Genomic DNA, 23,303 nt, shown 5'->3' with positions numbered 1-23,303 from the left:
GAAAGGTATAATTATCGGGTATCACAAATGTGGCCGATCCTTAAGGGATATATCTAGCGATCTGAAGTACCCAAAATCGACAGTGGCCTATGTGATTAAGAATTGGAAGGTGAGTGGTAATTGTTGGAATGTTCCATGAGTCGGCAGACTGACGAGTACTGTCCAGAGAAATTCGGAAGAACCGCACCCAACCAATGGCCCTCATCCGCGAGGAGTTTCAACAGGCATCTGGGAGTATTGTTTCAATGAATACCATCCGTAAGGAAGCACATCTGCTTGGTTTTCATGGTCATGCTGCTGCCCATAAGGCTTTGATCACAAAGTCCAACCGCGCTGCTCGGTTAATGTGGTGCAAAGCACATCGAAATTGGACCGTAGATCAGTGGAAACAGGTTCTTTGGAGTGACGAATCAAGGTTCACCCTTTACCGTTCGGATGGCAGGGTCTGGCGTCTACCTGGAAAACGTCTCCTGCCAGAATGCATTGTGCCAACAGTCAAGTTGGGCAGAGGTGGAATTATGGTCTGGCTGTGTTTCTCCTGGTATAGGCTAGGACCCTTGGTCTCCATTCATGGTAAGCTCAACTCTGATGCCTACTGCACTATTTTGGATGACAATGTGCTTCCTACGTTGTGGCAGTTTTACGGGTTGGACCCTGTTACTTTCAGGAGGACAATGCCAGCTGTCATGTTTCGATGTTAACTAAGGCTTAGTATGGTGCCAATGGAGTTCATCGAATGCACTGACCTGCCCAGAGTCCAGACCTGAACCCTATCGAGAACCTCTGGGACGAGTTGCATCGCCAAATTCAGGGGTGCACTACCCGTGCAAAATCGGTGAAGGAATTCCTATGTCTTCTCCAAGCCAAGTGGAAGAAAATACCACTAGCTGTCATACAAAGACTTTGGAAAGTATGCCCCGGAGGGTCCACGCTGTAATTACCTCTCGTGGAGGCTCTACCAACTATTGATTTTGAATAAAGTTAGTTTTTCTTTTCTATCACAGGTGTCCAAATACTTAATTGGTAGTCAGTGTATATGCATCTAACTTTGAGAAATTTTTAATTTTCTTGTGGTTCTTAGAGATCTTAAAGCTTTAAATTTTAGCATCTCATTCATGTTAAGGGAAAGTAAAATGTGGAGTTTATGCTATGGAAATGAATTTGTATGCATCCAAGTTTGCTACAAGAGATTGTCACAAATCATCTTTTGGAAAAATTCAGTTTGCCGATCAGTATTCCCTGTAACAAATGCCTTTGATTTCATCCTTTACCAGGTTTTATAATTTTGTGAATATAGTTGAGCATTATTATATTTGTTAATGCTGATATTAAAAGTATTCTCTTTTGTTAAGAATTGCAGCATGCCACTGACATATATATAATTGTTTGTAAAGTGGTTATCAGAAGAGGGCCTTTTTATTAACTCTGAATTACAAGCATGAAATTATTTGGTACTTTTTGATTATCTGCACTTGTACCTGAATGTTAGAGCTCCTTGCCAACTTTGGAAAGTCTTTGTGAACTGCTGGTGACAAATTTTTCACCAAGCTTAAAATGGTAGAGCTTTAAAAGTTTCATAAAAGAGCAGTCAGTCAATAAAATTTAAAAAGCAACAATTTCAATAACCAATCTACCTTTTTTTGAGAAATCGTATTCTCACCATGTACATGGCGATTTGTTTTCACTGTTGGAAATTAAGAAATTCCAGAAGCCATCAATTAATGAAACGAATAGCTGTTAATGAGATAGAGCTATCTTCAAACCAATTTCCAACCTGTCTTCTAACTATGTCTTTACTAGTTATTTTTTCGTTCTCTATTATTCAGCAAAATGCAACTCTTCCTTTTTTGTCAGCCAGCAACAAAATATTCTAAGATTGCTATAAATCGACATCAATCAATTTTAAAAATGTAACTTTTAATATGTACAATATTTACAGATCATCAATCATTACATTCGGTGGTTTGGTATTCAAACAAATCTATATGCTTTCATAATCGAAATCTTTCAAATAAGAACCAAAGTGTTCCTAATCAAATAGTGTGCGAAGCATCAAACATTCATCTAACAAGCTGCCGATGGAGCGTCTATGGAAATTCAGAAGGCGCGCCACGTTAGCACGCAAAGCTATCGCCATCTATCAATTAATGAAAATAATTTCCACACAGGTTGTGTTCCTAAAGAGTGAATTGCACATAAATAACTGCAAGCATATATGGGTTGTCATATCACCATTTTGGCAATGCACTGCATTGCCTCATTAATATTTTTGTGACTTTTCGGTGGAGATATGTATAATAAGCAAGCTACAATTATTTTTCCTGGCCCTAAAAAAAAAAAAAAAAAAAAACTCTGAACTACTTGAGTACAGGATTCTTAAAATTTTGTAATATTCTGTGTATTTGGCAGTACTCTTACATGCATTGATATGTAAATGTGAGATTACAAAAGTTGTAGATTAAAAAAATAATAAGTGTGTGAAAAGTTAATGTGATGAATATGATTTATTTTAAGAATGTTGAAATTCAAAGAAGTTTATGAATTCATTTTGCTGTGTCTTTTTAGATATGCGTAGGGATGTGCAAGAAATATTCCGAAGTACTCCTCATGAGAAGCAAGTGATGATGTTCAGTGCCACTTTAAGCAAAGATATTCGACCCGTGTGCAAGAAATTCATGCAAGATGTAATAACCTTCAATGTTTCTTTAAACAAGTTGATATATTCATCTATTTTTTTCAACTTCTTTGTTATCAAGTTAAACTTTTCCCCTTGTGTCCTATTCAACAGAAGTTGTTTCCGATAGTTGAGTATCTAGATAATCATGTGATTTTAATTTTAAAAAAGCCCAGACTTGGTAAATAATTTTGATTGCTGTAAGTAGCGAGGAGGGTTAGTTGGCATGTTTTCTGCATTTGGGAAGATCATGTCTGTGGTGAAAATACAGTTGAATAACTGTTCGTTTTGAAGTTACACTTTGTAAAATTTACCCTGTTTTTTGGATATGTGAAGATTGGTTAGACCGTTGTTCAAAAGTGTTGTCTTATTGGGGATATGATGCTTCTGAGTGGGTTATAGTCCTGAGATTGCTCGTTTAATACGTTAGGATCTAGGCAGTTGCTAAGTTTTAGGTTGCAGTGTCCTGACAAATTTTGGAGTTGAGTGTTGATTAATTTGGAATTAGGTGGTTTTGTGGATAGTGTAATACGATATTTGGATGGAGTGATGTTGTTTGTAGGAGTGTAGTTTGTTGAAGCGAGAGGTTAGTTTGTAAACTGCGTTGGCATTTACTTGGAATTGAAACTTTGGTTTTGGTCATTAAGTATTTTTCTCTTAAATTTGTTTTGATCTTTAGAATGGAATGAACTAATCTAAAATCTCTATAAGAATGGTTAAAAATGAGCGTAGATAATTCAGATGAGGACATTGTTTATGCATTAATGTGGTAGAGTTACGAATTGATCTTTACTTTGCTTTTAATTGAAGTACTTTGACATGGCTCAGCAGTTTCATTTATCATTGTATATATTATTAAAGTACCTCTCTATGTTAAAAAAGACTGTGTTTGATTTCAAAAGATTAAAAAAGACTGTTTGATGCTGTCAAAATTTTATCAGCAAACTACTTACTAAATCAGTTATTCAAATCATATAGTAAATTTTATAAAAATATCTACTTATTAATTGTAATATCTTCCAGCTGTTGTGAATTTATGTACTTGTTCTAGAATATGAAACATTGCCTTTGAAATCTATACTGTGTGAAAGAAAAATGTTTATGCAAATTTTGAAATCGTAAGCACTGGAATATGGATACATTTTAGATCTGTAACTTTTGTTTTGTTGTAAACTCTGAAACAATTTTATATAACTTTTAAGCATAATAACTTGCATTAATCTTTACTAATTATGAAAATGTAATTACATCAGTAAGAAGAATCATCCAAGAATGTCATTTAAAGCTCAGAGTCTGGATGTTCCTTTTTAAGTCTCAACCTAATTTGTGCAATTGCTATGATTACTTATGAAAAAAATCTGCATATCTGAATTTTTCCACTGAATCATTTAATAGTAATTTTAAGAAGCGGGTTATTTCATCTATTTTAGATTAAATGGCTCTGAACGTTTTTTAAAAAAGCATGTTGAAAAAACTTAAAAATTAATAAGTTACTTAATATTAATTCAAAGAAAGTACACTGAATGATAAAAATACTAGTTATTTTAGAAACTAGTGAGTCTTTTATTTGACCCTCAAGAAGCTGGAAGGGTTACTTTAGGAATTGTAAATGTCAACATTCATTGTCTGTAATTGCTTACTACATTTATGGATTGGATGTTTCCCTTTGGAGCATTGCTGACAACTCAGTTACACCGAAACTAAAATTTGGATGATTATTTTGTGGATATGCATGGATAGTGGTGGCTAGTGAGACAGAGTATTATTCTTTTCGGAAATAAACTGTATTTCTGGATGTATGAAAAAGACACAAAAGGATGTAATTAACTTGTCATCATTTCTTCCCAACTGGTGGTGTTTGGATAGGAGCTGCCAAGTGCCTCAAATAAAACCAACTTTGAAGTCTAAAAACTTTATTAATTCCAGAAACAAATATTTTAAGATTTTTTGTTACATTTTAGGAACTGTAAAAAAAGGTGAATTTTTACATACTTGAAAAATAACACTAGTGCTAGTGTCATATTGTTCATATTTACATTTAATATATTATATCAGAAATTGCTTTTTTTATAGTTATAATTGTTTGAAGACAACTTATTAATAATTTAAAACATTTAATAAATTTGAGACAATCGGCAATTTCAGGATATCAGTAGAAGCCCTATCGTCCTTATCCTGCTACAGTAGTAATAGGGGTTTTATGATAACCGAACACATTTCTGCTTTGTTGATGTCCAGTTCCTATGCTCACAATAACGTGACAGATGCAGTACTATGCAGCCATTGTCATAATTTTTTTTAAGCCAAATGCACATTAGATTTGCAGAGTCATCTCCTTGTTGACATTCTTGGGATTTTGAACTTTTTCTAAATGTAATATGAGCTGCTGCTTGATTTCAACTTGATTGCAGTAACAATCAGTAGAATTGTTTAAATTTTGTGATTTTTAGCTGAATGTTAGTCCGTACATCCCTTTATTGTGTAATCTAGTAAACACTTGATGGAGTTGTCCTTAAAGGCCATATGGTTAATCCTGCCACATTTGTAGAAAAACTCATACTTCTTTCATCGTCAAAAACCTATGGCCGAAGATGGAGAGCACCATTTTCTCACTTGTTGTTGTATATTGTGTATGCTTAGGGAAACTGAGTGTTTACCTGTTTATAGTTTGCATAACTGGCAATACACTCATATTTTATTTATAATGTTAAGTACACTCATAAAGTTCCCATTATAATAGTGTACATTGTCAATAATACATTATCATTCAGTGTACTTAAAATTGAATATTTGTCTTGGAAGACTTATAAGTGAATTACACGTTTTGGACATTTAACCTTTTAATGCATAATAACTTCAGCATTATTTGTTCCAGTTTAAACAGCACTGTAGAAAGCTTGTTTGTGTTGTTCAGTTTGTATGTAATAACCCAATTTTAAAGATTAAATCTTAAAAGGCAAAAAGTGTATCCTGTTCCTGTGTGTTCTACATTTGCTGTTAAAACGTACAGAATAGAAGCTTTTCTTTAGTAAAATTCTTAAAATCATGTAATGCAAAAATTTTGTAATAATGATTAATTATTGAGATTCTAAAGTATTGTAGCACAAAAATAATAAAAAAAACATGTATATTAGGAGTTAACTATATTTGCACCACTTTTTGTTAGTAAATCGTATATGATTTGCATTCGCAGCATTCTTTTAGGACTATGTCTTGGAATTACCGAAAAAGCAGTATTTTATTTATTTATTAAATTATTGCTTGTGAAAATACAATTCTCAAAATTTTTTACGGTGTGTATTATAGATTTGTATTTTTTAGAAGGGTCTAAAGATTTGATTGTTTAGTACAGTAGAGGTGTAATATTTAAACAATTTTATGTAGTTTGATAAAAAATGATTTTTATTAAGCTTGCTATCTGCATTTTTTATACCTAGTGGTATCTTGGTTTAATATCATCATTAAAATAGCATTGCCATGTTTCTATATGTGCAGTAATTGCAGCATTAATTCCGTCTCCTCCCCTTTTTTTTAAATGAAAAAAACTAAAAAAAATATATTGACAAGAATGAAAATGACATTTCATGCATAAGTTAAATCTATGAAGACTTAACAGAGTAAAATATATAAGGTTAAAGCCCCATGTAATATAACAGTACTTTCCCAGCAAGTTGTTTGGTGTAGTGATAAAATAATGCCTTTAGGTGGCCAAAAGTTACTGGACACTCACCGTTTTAAATTGGAACTACTTTTTTTTTTTTTTTTTTTTGTTTTTTGTTTTTTTTTTGTTTTTGTTGATGTAGGCTCACTACTAGTAATTGATTGATTTAGTTCAGCTGTGGAAAATAGTATGGTGAACTACGACAAGTGGTAGTTGTTTAGATATAGCTAGAACAGAATTAACACTGTGCACATGGTAGAATGCTTGATCCTGAAGGTATTCGAGTTTAGGGCGGCCAATTCTTCAAAACCTGTATAATTTTGTTAATTTATTGTGTTGATATAAAAAAAGGACCTGTTTTAAAATATTGTACAGTATGGGAAGTGTTTTATTATCCAAAATATCTAATACAAGAATTCCATGGACAAGAAATAGAAAATCAAGAGAGTCCTGTACGAAATGTACTACAGACTGTAAGTTTCACTGTCTGCACTGCAAGCTTCCACACACGTATGTTGAAATGATTGTGATCTCTGCAGAACCATTTATCTGCAGCTGTTTTACAATATTTATGCTATTTAAAATCCTTTAAGCATTGGCAAGCATCAGAGTAGCAACATGACAGGAGAAAATAAGTATTGTCATCTCCAGGTTACAGTACCAGTAACTGATATTAATTTTGTATAGAGGTATGAGATTTAGACATATGTGCTTCTGAATTTGTAGACATGCTAGTTTTTTTTTTTTTTTTTTTGTGGCATTTGTGTTTTGCAAGACTATTTGTTACAATATATGGTGGGCACATTTAAGACAACCAGTGGCTTTGAATAGTTGAACCTACGAAATACTTTTCATCCCAGGTCCTATTCCTGGCAGTTAAACAAACTCGCCACATGTTTGCATATGTGTGCTGTTGTAAATATGTATCCATTGTGAAGTGTGTATGTAAAACGCTCTCTGCATTAGATCTGAGCTATTTTTCGTAAAAAAGTACATAGAGCCATCCCTCCTCATGAGCTGTTGGTCATATTATCTGTTGTATGGTTATTGCATAGCATAGCATAGGAAAGATTTATGGTGTTGATTTCTTCATCTAGAGCTAACATTAAGTGACATTTGGCCACACAATATAGTTTTGTATTCGTTATATAACATAATAATTTATGTTCAGTGACTATTTTAAAAAATTATTTTACTACCAAATGCTAAATAACTGGTGCTCTTGCATCGTAATGCCATTTTGCATACATTTAATGTCTCGAAATTAGCACATTTTAATCAAGTGAGTTTGAATTACTCTTTTATAATTTCATATTTGGATTTTATAAAGTATCTTTCTTTCAAACTTAACTAGATTGTTTAGATAATGCATAAATGCTGGTATTATATAAAAGACATGCTGGGCTTTTAAAAAAAATACAGTATGAGAGACAGTCAAGTTACAATTACAATTTTATACATTTATTCATTGAATAATATTAAATCATTTCTAAATTCCAAGCAGTTTAACAGAAAAAAGTAACAGATGAATAATTTACTAGGCTTTTAATAATTTAATGTTTTTTTTTTATAAACATGCATGATTTAATGATTAAAAGGCACTGGATTTTAATTAGATTAGGGTTCCACTTATGTGTACTGTTTGAAAGATAAATGTACATTGCTTTGTGTACTTTAAAACTGCGATAAAGTCATGCTAAATTGTTGACATGATAGAAAATGCTCAAAATTAGAAATACATGTGTAGCAACTTGCTGTGACAGTAAGTGGTTTGCTGAAAAAAAGTGTTTTTAATGACTTAATTTTTAATGTATATCTTGTGTACATAGCAAACGAATTTTAGATGTGTGAAATTATTCTGAAAGATCTTTTTTATGTTTAGATTTAAAATCTGAGTGCAATTTTTAAATAATTTTTCAGTGTGAACTAATGCTAAAATACATTATTTTGATAATCCATTTTCATTGAACTTCTAAGTATATTGCAGTTTTGTGGAATCAATATTTTGAATATGTCAAAAAGATTTATGTGTGATGCAATATTTTTTGTTCTAGTGCACTTTAGATATTCTTAAAATAGTTTCCAAATTTTGCATTTTCTTCCTGCAAACATAAATCACAAAGTAAATTAACTTCGGTTAAGGCATTGATTGTTATCTTAAGGTTTTGTACCATTCTTATTTATAATTCATTTGAAGTATCTAAAAGGTTAGTTGTATTATAAGATGCAGAGAAATCTCCCAAAAAAAATAACAATAACTAAGTAGATAGGTGTACGTTTCATGAATGTTTTATCATTTTTCTTGTATGCATTGTAATTATATAAGAGGTGTTCAAATGAAAAGGTGCGAAACGTCTTAACAACCAAACCAGTAGAAATTTGGATATGCCACTCTGGCATAATGTTGAAAGACATTTGAGGACTCTAATGTAGTGTCTGACATGGTTGTGCGCAAGTGTCTGCACATGACGTCGGAGTGAAGTAGGAAGTTTATGTTCCGTCCAATTGATGCGGCAGTGCATGTAATGACATCTTGGCTTTCACGTTGCAAAATTTGGCGATTGAGGAGCAGCGAGATGTTACCAGATTTCTGACTGTGGAAGGAGTTAAATTGGCCAATATTCATCGCCAAATGGAGAAGACTGCATGTCCGACAAGTGATAAAGTAGAATTCCAGTTTGAGTAATGACCCGGCCAAGTAAAACGGTAATCACAGCCAAACTCATGTCAAGGTGAGTGACTTGGTGAGAAGTGGCATTTCAAAGAGAAGAACTTCGACTCAGATGCATTGGGGAACTGGTTCCTGTCATAGCTACAGGAATTCTGGGAAGAAGGAATCCTTGGCTTGTGAAATAGTGGGATAGTTGTGCTCAGGTCTTTGATGATTACTTGCAAATGAAGAATTCAGTATGTCTATAGTGTCGTTTCGTATCTTTTCATTTGAACACCCCTAATTTGTATCCAATAAAGTCTAATGGGAGTTATCTTCTCTTGTATCTTGCAATCTTGCAAAAGAAGATGTTCACTTATGTGAACATCTTTTTTTGTATTGCATTAAATCTTTGAAATTTCTCCTGCATTCTGTGTTAAATTTTGTATCCAAAGTAATTCATAAATTGTTACGAAATTTACTCTTTGTCAGCTAATGTAGCGTCTGAGATTATGAATTTCTTTGTAAAAATATTTTAAGGGAACGAGATAATGATATTTTTTAATTAAGCCATTTGCTGTTTTAAATTGTAATAAGGTAAAAAAGAGGGCGTTAAGTGCTACATTTCAATTATGTTTATTTTATTAAAAAAAGTTCCCTGAAAAGCGTACTTTAGTTGTAAATTGGAAACTAGCAAATGACATTTATGTAGTATTTAAGTGTACATTTGAAAATGAGATGGACTCCAGAATCTCATATTCTGTTACTTTAAAACAGGCTTTCTAAGACTACCACTTTCTCTCAGTTTTTAATTGCAAGCATTGATATGTCTTTGGAAGAAGTCCAAAATATTTCCCTATAATTTAAAATTCTGTTTTAAGCTCAAATTACAGGCATTTGCACAGCTAAAAAAAAGTTGGAAGTCTGTAGAGGCCAAGTCTGGAATAAGGCGGGTGGGGTAAAACCTCCCAACCAAGATCCATTAGCTTTTGACGTGTCATTACAGCAGTATGTGGTTTAGAATTATCATGTTGGATGATAACCCCTTTGCAATTTACAAGAGTTGGCCGCTTTAACTGCAATGATTCTTGTAGTCTTTCGAGCTGTTGATTAATATTTTGATTAGGTTCCAGGACCTCCCAATGAATAATTCCTTTAACTTTCTAGCAGGTACTCAACAACACTTTCTTGGGATGAAGTTCTTGTTTGGCTGTCGATGGAGACAGTTCAGAAATGTGAGGCACAGTCTTGCGACGCTTCTCGTTCCAGTGTGTTTCTCATCGCCGGTGTCAAGAATGGATCATTTTTGTCCACAGGAAAGCAAGCAATACATGTCGTGACTCGCCCATCTCGTCGACTTTCATTCAGCTGATGTGGAACCCAACGACCGAACTTTGTGATGAAACCCAGAGCCTTCATTCCATTGTTGTCATGTGTACTTGAAAGGTTCCAGTTAGTATATAGTTAGTTAGACTTACTGTTATGGTGTAGTCCAGATCCTTTTTGGGAAAACGCTGATGAACACCTAGACCCGTGGTTGATCGTGATGGCTTCTGCCGCTGTCCCTGAATTTCTGAAAACCAGCAACGACATGTACTTTCTTCAGCTGCTTCATCACCATACACTTGCCTAATGTTGCAGCAGGCCAAGGCCGCATTTATTTATTGTTCTTATCGAACTCATACAGCAAACAGTGTGTTCCTTGTTGGTCTCCGTTTGTCTCACTGCTTACTGCTTCTGTACTGTTCTTCCCATGACCCGACCACTGATTCCAGATCTTGAAGCACCATCTCTTCGGGCAAAACACCTTTCATCAGCAACCTTTTGCAAAAGGGTAGAACTTTTGCACATATCCCAATATTATTGTCGTTTAATAATTAAACAGAAGCCTTCCGTTAGACAAGATAGCCTCAACTGAAGTGTGAAAGATCAGAATTATGGTCAGCATTACAACCAGTGATAGAGATTATAAGTGCCTATTTTAAAGTAACAAAATATAGCATTGAAGTTATGGAAATAAAAGTTTGCAGTTTCCGGGGTAATTTAAAGCAACAGTTTAAATATTTTTTGAAATTGTGTACTTAATTATGTTTTGGCTGACTATGATGTATCTACATACTTTTCCATAAATTAATGTATATGCTGCTTGTTAAAAAAATACATAACAGATGACTTTATTTTTTGGCTTTGCCATTTCTGTATATGATCACTGTGTTAATGTATATTGTAATATTTTTATATCTTGCACTGGATTCTACTAAATGTTAATTTATTTCCTTTGGGAAAAAACTGTCAATTAAGTAATATGGGAATACAAGCACAGAAAAATGTACTCATAGTTAATGTGCAAGCAAAAAAAAAAAAAAAGATTTTCATCAGCAATTCATTTATATTGCATCCTGTGTTGCACAAAATTTTAGCATTTTTTTAAATGTCTGGAAAATATGTGTAACTTGCTATCAGGCTTATGCAAGAGATATCTACATATGATCTTAAATTTAAAACTAAATGTACATCACATTCATTAATCATTAAAAGGATTAAGGAAATAAACCAAGTGTAAATTTCTGAAGTAGTTAACCTAGTTGTTAATACAAGTGTCAAGGCTTTACTTCTCAAGATTCTTTATTGCATGTCTTTAAGTATAACATTTTCTAAAGAGCTGAAACTGCTGTTAATCTTCTGAGGATTAAATTGATAGTTGTGTCCCTATAGAAAAAGTCATAAGAAGTGTTAAATAGTATATTTGCGATTGTTTGATTTTTGAAAAAAGAATTTTTAAAAATTTTAATACAAGAAAAGGAGAATAAAAATCTAAAATTTTAAGGTAAGCAGAAATATTACAGATTTTGACTGGTTCTGCTCACTAAACGTATTTCATGTCTGCTATTGTATTTTTACAGTATTCGCAAGCTAATATGTTTGACCTGGTTAAAAAAAATCATATAGTTAGAAATGCTCGGTTTTTAGTAATTGTAAACCAGGAAGTATAGCATGATGAGAATTTTTTGCCCCTTAGCAGTTTTCCTTATAGCACTGTTTCTGTGCCTTTTAAATATTAAAAATACAGCTGCGGTGTTGCCAACTCTTCCGATTTAGGCAGAAGGCTCCATGTTTTCTACTGTAATTCAGCCAGCCTGATTTATAATATATTTCTCCTTTCTCTTATTCTTAAAATTTCTCATGAATTTTATGTAGCTTGGCTTTATACCTAATTATTTACACACACACACACAAAAAAAAAAAAAAAAAAAAGTGATTTGGGCCATTTTGAAAACACTTGGTTTTTCTCTAAAGTGCATATAAAAGAAAACCTTTCATCAGTGAGAAATTATGGCACTGTTCTGGTTTGTGGTTGAAAGCACATGTTTTCCAAAATGTGTTGCAGTTCACTGTTGAGCATCAATCACGTGTTATCTGCCGTATATTAGCCGTTGAGCTTTGAGAAATAATTTAAGAAATTGTTATCTTTCGTTATAGTTATGTCTGAAAAAGGTAAAATACTGGTGTACTTTTTAAAAATTGCACACAGCTGACTTTCCGTCTGTTATTTCCTCAAAGAAATGTAATGCATTTGCGATGTGTACAATAGGTCATTTCAATGTCGCACCAAAGAGCCGGTGTTCTCAAACATGCACACACAAAAACAAAACAGCATGAGTTCTGTGGGAACGAAGGACCGAAATGTTATTAATGCAGAATTCCCGTTCTCTGTCTTTTTACTGGAGCGCAACCTGCTACTGAATGCTTCAGATTGTGCTGCAGCTTTATTTAGAAAAATGTTCATTAGCAGTGAAATTACTAAGAAATATTCAAGTGCAGGGACTGCAGATGTTAATGAAAAATGGGTATGAAAAATAAATATGCAGATATTGATTGCATTAAAACAGTTCCATGCTGCCTCTCTACAGATGGAAGCTGTAATACCAATTCAAAACTGTATGCAACATTTTTTTTTTTTTTAATCCAGTGTCATCAGAAATTGAGCATAGTTTACTTTCTGTCCCCACCTTAGAAGGACATTGACAGGCTTTAATATAACACAGTTAATTATTAAAATGCAGTTCATCTGGATAATTGGACTTGACGACAGTAATGTACAAGTAATGGTAGCCTTAAAGACGTGTTGCAGATATCTTTATTTAAAAAAAAAAAAAAGTTGAGATTTGCAAATTATGGTATACACGAGAAAAATTTGAAAAAAATCTAACGATTTTTTTAGTGTCGCAAGTTGGCGAGTATGCTGCTGGAATAATAAATTGCATAGGTTTTGAATTTATGTGCACATACTTAAGAAAAACGGACTAGTTTTGGTAGTTTTGTCATTCTGTTTTCATCCTTTTTAATTTCCTTTGTAGGATGGAAATTCATCGTAACCTAATTTTGTTGTTCGATCGATAAGCAAGCTAGTAATTAATTGAAAGGGACAACTAACAAAGTCATCCCCACATTCATGAGATGTCTTTGGTAATGAAAAAATGTGAGGAATGGGTACCTCCCCACTGCCCAGTTTGGTTAACAAAAATTGATTAGAGAAATCTTATCTCCCTAATATTCGGGAAAAAAATCCTGTCTGAATAGCCAGGAAATTTTTTAGAGTATTTGAGTTGTGTTTTGAAATATGATTTATGTATTAATTTTAAAAATATGCGATTTTTGAATGTGATGTACTGATTCAGAGCTTTTCTCAAAAAAGTCTTTCTGATGTTAGATAAAATATAAATGTAATTGCATCACTTTTTGCTATTTTTACTTTTCCCTGCTAAATAATAAGCCAGCATGTAAAGTTGGACGTCTTTCTTGTTGTGCAGATTTAAAATGTTAATAATTAACAAGTAAAGCTTACCTTAAATTTCTTATTACATACTTATTAGGTAGTTAAAATTCTAAAGATTACAAAACATTTTAAGTTTCTTGAATGTTTTGTGTTCTAAAGTATTTTGAAGTTAAAATTTCCTGAATTTGACATCCGTGCTGTGCTCTGTTGAAATAAACTTCATGATAATGTATTTGGTAGTATTTTATGTCCATTGTCAACAATGAATATTGTCTGTATTTGGATGCATTAAACCTGACTGAAGCACTTTTTTTTTTTTTTTTTTTTTTTTTTTTCTGTGCTATGTAAATTCTGTTGTAATTCCTGGGGGGGGATATTGTCTCATTCAACATTTTACTTTGCAGTGGAAAAATTTCACTATTTGTGTTTACTGTTGTTGTTTGCTGTCTAATGTTCAAAGGGAAATCTGATCCATCTGAAATTATGTATTGAAGGAAAATGCAAAGAAAAGGAACTGTGGGACACATTTTCCTTCATAGACTGTCATTAAGTTCATCAAGATGCTACAGATGGTGATTATTTCATTCAGAATTGTGTAATTGAGAAAGATTGATGAGGGATCTATACAAGCATCATAGTGTATGTGTGTAGAAAAAGTTGACGTTGGTGAAAATCTTGGAACTTTTTCATGTATTTCCATTCTAATGTATATTTCATCTTAATTATAACTGAATGGAGGACTTGTTCTGAAGTTTAATATTTGCCAATAGGATAAAATAGTACTCTCCAGTAAGTCTATGAACTTCAGTTTCTCTTGCAAAACAATGTTCAAATAAGTAAAGTTAAATAATGATTAATAACACAATGGGTTACACCTGTAATCCACATTCTTTCAAACTTACTTTTATGCATGGTTACTGCCATTTATAACATGTGATTTAAAATTTAATTATAGTTAAAAAAAAACTTGTTAACTTCTTAAAGGGGTGTTGTTTCTTAGGACAGTGCTTTTTTTATTATGGTTATAAAAAGTTCAGTTATAAAAGTTATTTCATTAAATTCAATGTTTAACATTATATATAGCGATAATAATCTTCCATTGCTGTCAGTTGCTTTTATGTTTTCATTGATTTTCTGTATGAATAAGTTTAAAAATTCAGTATATCTCATCATTTATCCTCCCTCCCCCCTCAGAATAATATAGCTCATCATATTTAATCAGCAGCCTAACATTTCATCTGTGCATGCTGTTTAATTGCTCTTTCAAGACCAAAGGTTTTTCTTTTAGGTTTTTGACGAATGAAGGCGCAAAAATTTTTCAGTGAAATGTTTACTATTTTGTTTGGTAATAGTTGTGTGTAATGTGGAAGCAACATATGCCTGTTTGTTCTTTTAATTGTATTTGAAGCTTGCTTTCTGATAATCTAGGCATATGTGTGCTTCATCTACATACTAATTATTTTATACTTTTTATATTAAGAACTTCTCCCTCCCAGTTAGTCTGTAGGTAAAATGTAAGCTTTTTTTTTTTTTTTTTTTTAATTTCAAATTTAATCTATCAAGGATTAAAAGCTAAGCTATTTAAAAATAATAGGTACAGACAGCTGTTAATATTATTATTTTTTACCTACAAAAAAAATTTTGCCAGTCAGTGGTGTGAAATTTGTTTCATGGAAAGATTCCCATTAACCGTCTGACCGGCCAGGGTTTTCGCTAAGAAAGCACAAATTTCCCAAAACTACTGTGAGAAAAAATTATTTTCTTGATTTAAATGTAAAAATTTTCCTGGTATTCTATACCTGGATTTGTGTACTTTTAACTGCCCCCCATAGTTGGTCATAAGTCTGTTAAATTTATCTCCTTTCATTAGAAGTTATTACATCACTATATAAAATATTCTATATAGATTTTTTTTAATGAAAAGAATTTTTCAACGTAGTAAAATGTTTATGAAATTTTATGTATATTCTGTAATGAGTCACAGAAAGTAGTTTGGCTCAAATATTTAATTCTTTATTTATTCAGTTTATGTAATTTCCTGTAACACAAAGGAAATATACTTTTAATTTATATGAAGTTCATTTATTTATTTCACGACCAGAACGTCCCATGCAGCCTTTCGTTCAAACGACCTGAGATTGCATGCTGTGTTTGTGTCCTCCCTTAAAGTACGCAATAACCTAATGTGCAATTTTCCCAAATGAATTGTATCAGGCATTCTTGCCATAAAATAATTATTTTGTTTCTTATTGTTAACTCTCTGGCTGCTCATCCCGCAATTTCCGCGGGCATGTGTTTGTTTTTTTTTTTCCCTTTATTGAGGAGCACATCCCGTTTTCCCCCGTTTAATCATCAAAATAAATTATATAGAGTATTAGATGTTTGGTTTATGTTTTGGCCAATAGATATCGTTAGTTGTCCACTAAATTGTGCATTTGGAGGCATGTGGTATTACCGCTCAAACTCCACCTTTTGCGGTTTTTTCCTACAGAAATGGCTGCTAGAAAACATTCAGCAATTATCTTAATTATTTAATTAAATTATTGAATTATTAATTAGATTTATTTAATCTGGTGCAAAGACTGTGAAGTTGGACTTTGCCATGAAACCTGTTTCGAACTCTATCATACTAAACTGCATTTCTAAGGTAGTTTTTCCTTTAGTGCTTTATATTTTCTTAAATTTTATACATTTTGCTTTTTTATATTATGCAATAAATAGACTGTAATTCAACTGAAATTTTTTTTTGGGTGATAACATCTGAAATTGTTTTTTCTGGTAACTGTAATTTCTCTATATAAAAATTATTTTCTAGAAAGAAAAAGTTAATTTTTCAATTCTCCAATATATATAGATTTAAAATATGCAAAAAAAATTAACAATTTTTGAAGCGATTTCGATCCAAAAATTGAGCAGTCAGAGGGTTAAACGTGAAGTAGTATACACTCGTGGCTAGTCGAAACTCCATTGTTAGGAGCTAGAAGCGGTATCATTTGAAATTTTCACACCTTTTTTTTTTTCATTAATGGAGGAGGGGAGATTGTTATGAAGCTGAAGTAGATTTTGAGCCATTTTGCTGTATTAAGCAAACAGGTTTTCCCTTCAATGGAATATATTCTATCAGCAATGCAATATTGCTTCATCTGTAAATAATGTAAAAGTAGATAAGAGTTTTAGTTATGCAGTAAATAAGGGCAGTTTAGCATAAACTGAAAAAAACTTGCCCACTGTTAATTTATATATATATATATATATAAGGCTGTCTGCCTCCCATAAACCTACATCCTACCTTAAGTAAGTATTTTAATTTATAAGCATGCAGAAGGTGAAGAGATTATACAGAATCTAATATGTGGATAGAATGGAATTTTTTTCATTGCATACATTGCAAAATATCTTTAATGTGATAAATTTGCGTGTCTTTGAAATTACCCAAGTCATACATTTAGTCTCATTTTTTTGCTTTTCATTTTTAAAATGTTAAAAAATCAGTAACCAGGTAAGATAATCAGGCATTGGCTGCACTTCTTTTTATGCTAACTGCTTTGGGAACTGCTACTTATTCTTTTATATTAATCATTTTATTTAAAACTTCCTTGTAGAGATAAAAAGAACATTGGTCTTAGCTTTATCTAATTACTTCTAATAACTTTCTTTTAATGCTTATTGTTAGAATTAAAATTTAACATTTTTCATGGACAACATGGCCTTATCCTTTGGGCTATGAATAGCTCAGCCATTTCATTAATAGTTCTATATTTTTGAGTTTTTAATCCTTACAGCCTATGGAAGTTTATGTTGACGATGAGGCTAAGTTAACACTGCATGGACTACAACAATATTACGTGAAGCTAAAAGACAATGAAAAAAATAGGAAATTGTTTGAACTCCTTGATCTGCTTGAATTTAATCAGGTAACATTTTTTGTTTTCTATTTTTGTAATGTTGTATGAATGTATGTAGGAAAATATACTGTCATATTGCTTTATACATTTTTAATCTTTTCATCCCCTTAATGCCCATGTATTCCTTCAGTAAGAATATATTGATAGTGCATCACAGAATGTTCCCAGTTCCTGTACATTTTTTATCTAAGTCTACTATCAAGAATGCTTTCTTAAGAAGTTGATATCAAAAGTTACATTTTGCTGATACTAAGAAATTTAAAAATCTTAATACTTTTAATAAGATTTTTTTCCCAACTTGCTGTCCTAAGAGTTTCATGAAAAGAAAATCTTTGAATTTTTCCCTATAGGCTTTTTAAACATGTCTGTTTTAAAAAAATATATAATTCCAATGTGTTTGTTATGTAAGGGGAGTTGGAACCCCAAAATATTCAAAAAATTGTGATTGCAGATTTTTGCATTTTCAAATTCTCTACACTTTTATCTTTCTAAAAATACCAATCTTTAATCTCTATGAAAATTAGAACTATAAAAAAATCTAGTTTTAGTATGTCATTGACTGCTTTGATCAATGAGGATTTTTACATAAAAACGCGTTTTTCTCCAAACGTGATTTTTTTATACTCGATGTACCTTTTCTCAGGAACTACTGCTCACAGGTATCTAAAATTTTTATGGCTTATTTATTAGGTTTCCTAATATTTACTGAAATGAGCTTTTTGTGATAAATTTAGAATAAAAAATTTTAAAAAGTTTTTTTTTGTGTGAGAAAAGTGCTAAATTTTACTATGCCTAATAAAATATTCTATAAATTACTCTAAAATTCAAAATGTTTCAAAAGCTCATTTCAGTATAATCAGATAGGTATACTTTAATTACACAAAAAATTTCAAGCGTGTATCTACAGCAGATTTTGAGAAAAGGTACATTGAAAATGGCCAATTTAACATTGTCGGTATAGGGATTTCTGATACTCCTTAAAAGCCAGCATGAAAGGATTACAACAAAATGTTTTGTAGCTTAATAGAATGCAAGCATTAATATAAAGCGGTTAAAAGTTTGCTCTCAAAGATAAGTATGATATGTACTACCTTAATAGTCTGGATGCAATTCAATATGTATGTGTATATACTCAAAAAGTATCATGAGACTGATACTTTTTAATGGATCTGTATATAGTTTGTCTGCTTGAAGATTTATAAATTTTCATTCTTAGGAGAAATTTCACAAAAAATCCATTTAATGATAATAAAACATTTTTAACAGACTAGTCTTGTCCTTACTCGCCATATAGTACACCATATCCATCGAATCCTTACATGGCCTTTTATAATGTTTTTAATTGTGTGTTGTTTTGTTATACAGTCAACTTTGCTGTTATGTCTTTTGAGAATGTGCTTCAGGTTTTCAATCATATTTAAGTCTGGTGAATTTCTCATCTTTCCATCATGAACTTTTTGAAAGATTTCAAATTGTGGCATGGAGTGAAGCTAAAGTAGCACAATCCAACATTTTAAAATTTCTGTATAGACTTCCAGTGCAACCTTCAATGGGGGGGGAAAGCCCAAAACATTTGTTTTTGAGAGTATTTTATGGTTTATTGAATATGTTGAGGTCTTATTTATTTATCCTAGCTTCATCTAACAATATTAGATGTAATCCTGAACAATTAAAAGAGTCATCACTGAAAATGACCTTTTTGAAATCATTTATCATCCAAGATTTGTATTTTTTGGCCCATAATAATCGTTTTTGCTTCATTTGATGAGTCAAAAGTTGTAATTGGCTTCCTTGTTTTCCTGTGCTACACATTAAGGTCTTTGCTAGTTTTTGTTGAATTAATAATGCTATTTTGAATCAGATTCATCAAGATATAATAGAAGTTTTTATGTGCAATGAGTAGAAAAGCTATCAATAAGGAATTTTATGCCGTAATCTTTAAAGGGTTAAATGACATTTAGTTATATTCTTTTGTAATCTACTAGTGTGTAACATTCTGTAATTTATAATTTTATTGCAGTTGGTAAGCCAAAAACATTTTCAAATGCTAAAAATACATTATTAATATTCTCATGAAGTTTATTGCATGAAAATTTTAATCTTAATAATCATGAAACTTAAACTAGAAATACTTTCATTTTAATGTATGAAAATAATACTCATGCATAAATTACTTATCACTCAATCTATTAACATGAGAAACCTTTTTTTTAAACTGAGATTTTATTTTTAATTATAAATTTCAGTTTTCAATTTCTGTGCACCACAAACTTTAGAACAATATATTTGTGTCAGGTAAAATTTTCCTAAACATAAGAATAGGAATAATAAACACATAAAATATTCAATTTTTTAATTTAAAAAGTATTAGAAATACAAAGTCATTTAAAATATTTTTGTAACTGGAAGTATGTGTCTTCAACCAGTGGTGAAAGCCTTGTTAAGGACTTCTGCAGGCACAATATATAATATCTCAGGTGTAGCTAATCAATTGGCAAATATGTGCATTCATTTTGCTTTCCTTAATCTTCAGGGTACCTTCATTTGGGGGGGGGATATTTACAGGTAAAGATTTTATTAATTTTTAATCTACGGCATGTGTCCTCTTTTGCTTAATTATTAACACTGCCCTTCCCTGAAAAGGTTTTAAATTTCAGTCTCAAAAATGTTCTGACAAGATGTATATTGTCAAATGCAAAAAATTGTGATAGCATTCAATTTTGTACAAGCAAGTTATCAGTTTATAAATGTTCTTGAATTGTTTGCTCATTATTATCCTTTAGAGTTCTGTTTCAGTGCTTAATTTTTAAATTGATTTTAAAATGCCTATTCTGTTTGCTTTAAAAAAAAAAAAAATTCTTCAAATTTTCCTAATTTGAAAGACGTTGAAAACTAAAATGGAAGTAAACTAATTTTATGCATCAAAATTTCTTAACTGGTTTCCTTTTTGTTATAATGGCAATATTTAATTTTACAGGCAGTATTACTGTATTGTTGATGAACAAGCCTTCAGTTGTATTTATTCGCTAAAAAAGTTTTTTCCCCCCTCCTCTAATTTTTGGGCATTACTGCCCTTTAGGAACCCTCATTTAACCTGAGAGCATGTGTGCCCATTTAAGTTATACAAGTGCACACACTGGTTCCAAAAGACCCAGCTCTTCTTTCTTGAAGGGAAAAAAATTGTGAATCATCAGGGAAAATGTTACATCTATGCCAATAATAAAGTTTATGATTATTAAGTATGTACATTTATTTTCAACCCCTCCAGTTGTTATAAAGTAAAATTTCTTAAAGGAATAGAAAAATGTATTATGTATGAGCACAGGAAAAAAGAATAGTATACCTTTACTATGTATCATTCCTTTGTTTTCTTTATTAACTGTGTAGACACAGAAAAAAATAAAACAACAAATGTTAAATGTGTTAAAGGGTGTTCCAGATACAAATATTTTTCACATTCTACGCATAATGTTTTTGTTTTTCTCTGAGAAAATACTGCATTGCTCCCCTCCCAATAAAGCAATTTATGCCATTTTCATTTTCAGAATCTATATCAGTATCATGCAAACAAAAAATTCATGACCACTTCCGTCTTTCAATAGATTCTTTGTCAGTTGATGCATTTTCTAATAAATTTTGGAACATTTCTTCTTTGTAGAATAAATTATGCAACATGTTTGCCACTTTCTGTGCTATCACAAATCAATTGTCTAATAGCAATATGAATAGCCACACTGGGTCTAAAAGATAGATACAATCAAAGCCCTTTGAAAAAGATTTGTTTAATCGGGCAGGTTCATTGTACCTACTGCATGTGTTCATGAATTAAGTAGATATGTAACAATCTTGGTGTGTTTCACACTAAATTGTACTTCCTAGTAAGATGTGTGATTGTACAGTTGCTCAGTGTTGCATAAATTATTTTAGAAATAAATATGAAATGTTATTCTTTTCTTAAATTTTGGGGAAAATTAAATTAGTAGAATTGAAGTGACCATCCCCTTTTCCCAAGGATCAGCATTTCTTGAGTATTACAGTAAATATATGACATAGTGGAATGAGAAAGTGATCCATAGTTCAAATCTTAATGACAGTATTGCTAATTTTTCATGCACCCTGCATCAGGACATCTTAAGTCTTTGCAGGTTAAGACTTTTAAGTAGGAGAACTGTGATTATTGTAACATAATTATTATTTAATAATTGATATAGTAATTTGAATACATGTTAATGTCTAAGAAATTTAGTAGTTCTTTGTATATATTGTTTATGAAAATACATATTTTTAGTATTAAAAATTGTGTGTAAATTTTTAGGTGGTCATTTTTGTACGCACTGTACCAAGATGTATGGCTTTGGCACAACTTCTTGTTGAGCAGAATTTCCCAGCAATTGCAATTCATCGTGCCATGACACAAGAAGATAGGTAAATATTTCCTAAAAACATCTGATGTAATAATTGTATCTTTGCTGTCTGTATCTTTGCCGGATATTGATAATTTCCTTGGATAAGTAATATAAGATTAAATAGCACTTAATGTATAAGGTGTTTGCAGTGGTTTAATAATTTCAACACATGTAATGAGTAGTTTATATGTTGGCAAAACTATAGCATGCATGCCACAGTTGGCATGCAACTAAAATATTACTTCCTTGATCAATAATGACAATAAAATGATACTATGTAATTTGGTTAATCTTTGGATTATGGTAACAGGTAGTTTGGTGACATTTTGGTAAGGCGATAAAGCAGTGTACATGGATAAAGTCAAGAGTGTGCGCAATGCCATTTTTGTGCAATTCTGGATTGATTTTTAAGTGAAAATAGGTCACCATGTACATGGATACCATGTATGTGCAATTCTTAAAAACGTGGCAAGCAGTTTGCGATTCTGTACTTTCTCCCAATTTCGCACCTAATCTTCGTCACATGATTAAGCACTTTTGTTCCATAAAAGTTCTAGCATAAGCGTAATTCAGCTAGCAGATTGTTGAAAAAAAATGTTGAGTAAAAAAAAAAAAAAAAAAAAACGCCTTTACTTCGTGAAAACAAAATGGCTTCCAAACAAAACTAACAGGTTGCTAGCAGGGTTGGTCGCCAAAAAAATCGCCAAGTTACCATAATCCAAAGATTAACCTGTAATTTAAATAAGTGTGTTTTAGTCTGTTCTTGAATGTTTCACTTACTTATCTTTACTTACGGCTTATGTTTCACATACTTATGGCACTTTTAACACCAACCATGAGATTGCTCTGAACAGAAGGTGCTTATTGAAGGGAAATTGAAGTATTATGATTAACAGAAAGTTGGTTTTTGAAATTATCTTTCTAAAACAAACCATCTAACAATGCCCAGTTCTCAAATTTTATTGTGCCTGGCAAAACATGGTAAACCGCTCTCCGATGGGGATATAATCAAGAGGTTTGGGGCACACAGCAAGTGAATACTATTAACAGATGTGTTTGAATTACAGAAAAAATAAACAAGTAGTGGAATCTGGCTACTCAGTAATTAAATGTTGAACAATTAGAAAAAGCTGTAAAGTATTTTTTTAAGATATTTAAACTAGGCCTATAATTAAAATATAACAACAATAACTAAAACACTTCTTGGAAGAAACTACAAATATTTTCAAT

The 23,303-nt window shown here is 31.6% G+C and overlaps 1 protein-coding gene across 1 annotated transcript in view; it reads left to right on the top strand.

Moving 5' to 3' along the window:
- Hel25E (ATP-dependent RNA helicase 25E) overlaps positions 1–23,303 on the top strand; it is a 42,425-nt gene that overhangs the window by 16,180 nt on the left and 2,942 nt on the right. Inside the window, exons 5-7 of the mRNA XM_035374656.2 lie at positions 2,566–2,684; positions 17,545–17,676; positions 21,983–22,092. Of these exons, the coding sequence (XP_035230547.1) occupies positions 2,566–2,684; positions 17,545–17,676; positions 21,983–22,092 (361 nt within the window). The remainder of the gene's footprint in view (positions 1–2,565; positions 2,685–17,544; positions 17,677–21,982; positions 22,093–23,303) is intronic.

This window comes from Stegodyphus dumicola, chromosome 9 (genome assembly GCF_044657685.1).
Source record: "Stegodyphus dumicola isolate Sdum_Otavi_A_Nest chromosome 9, ASM4465768v1".
Classification (NCBI taxonomy): domain Eukaryota; kingdom Metazoa; phylum Arthropoda; class Arachnida; order Araneae; family Eresidae; genus Stegodyphus; species Stegodyphus dumicola.
The sequence above is the reverse complement of the archived record's forward strand: the minus strand, read 5'-3'. Positions and strand labels throughout refer to the sequence as shown.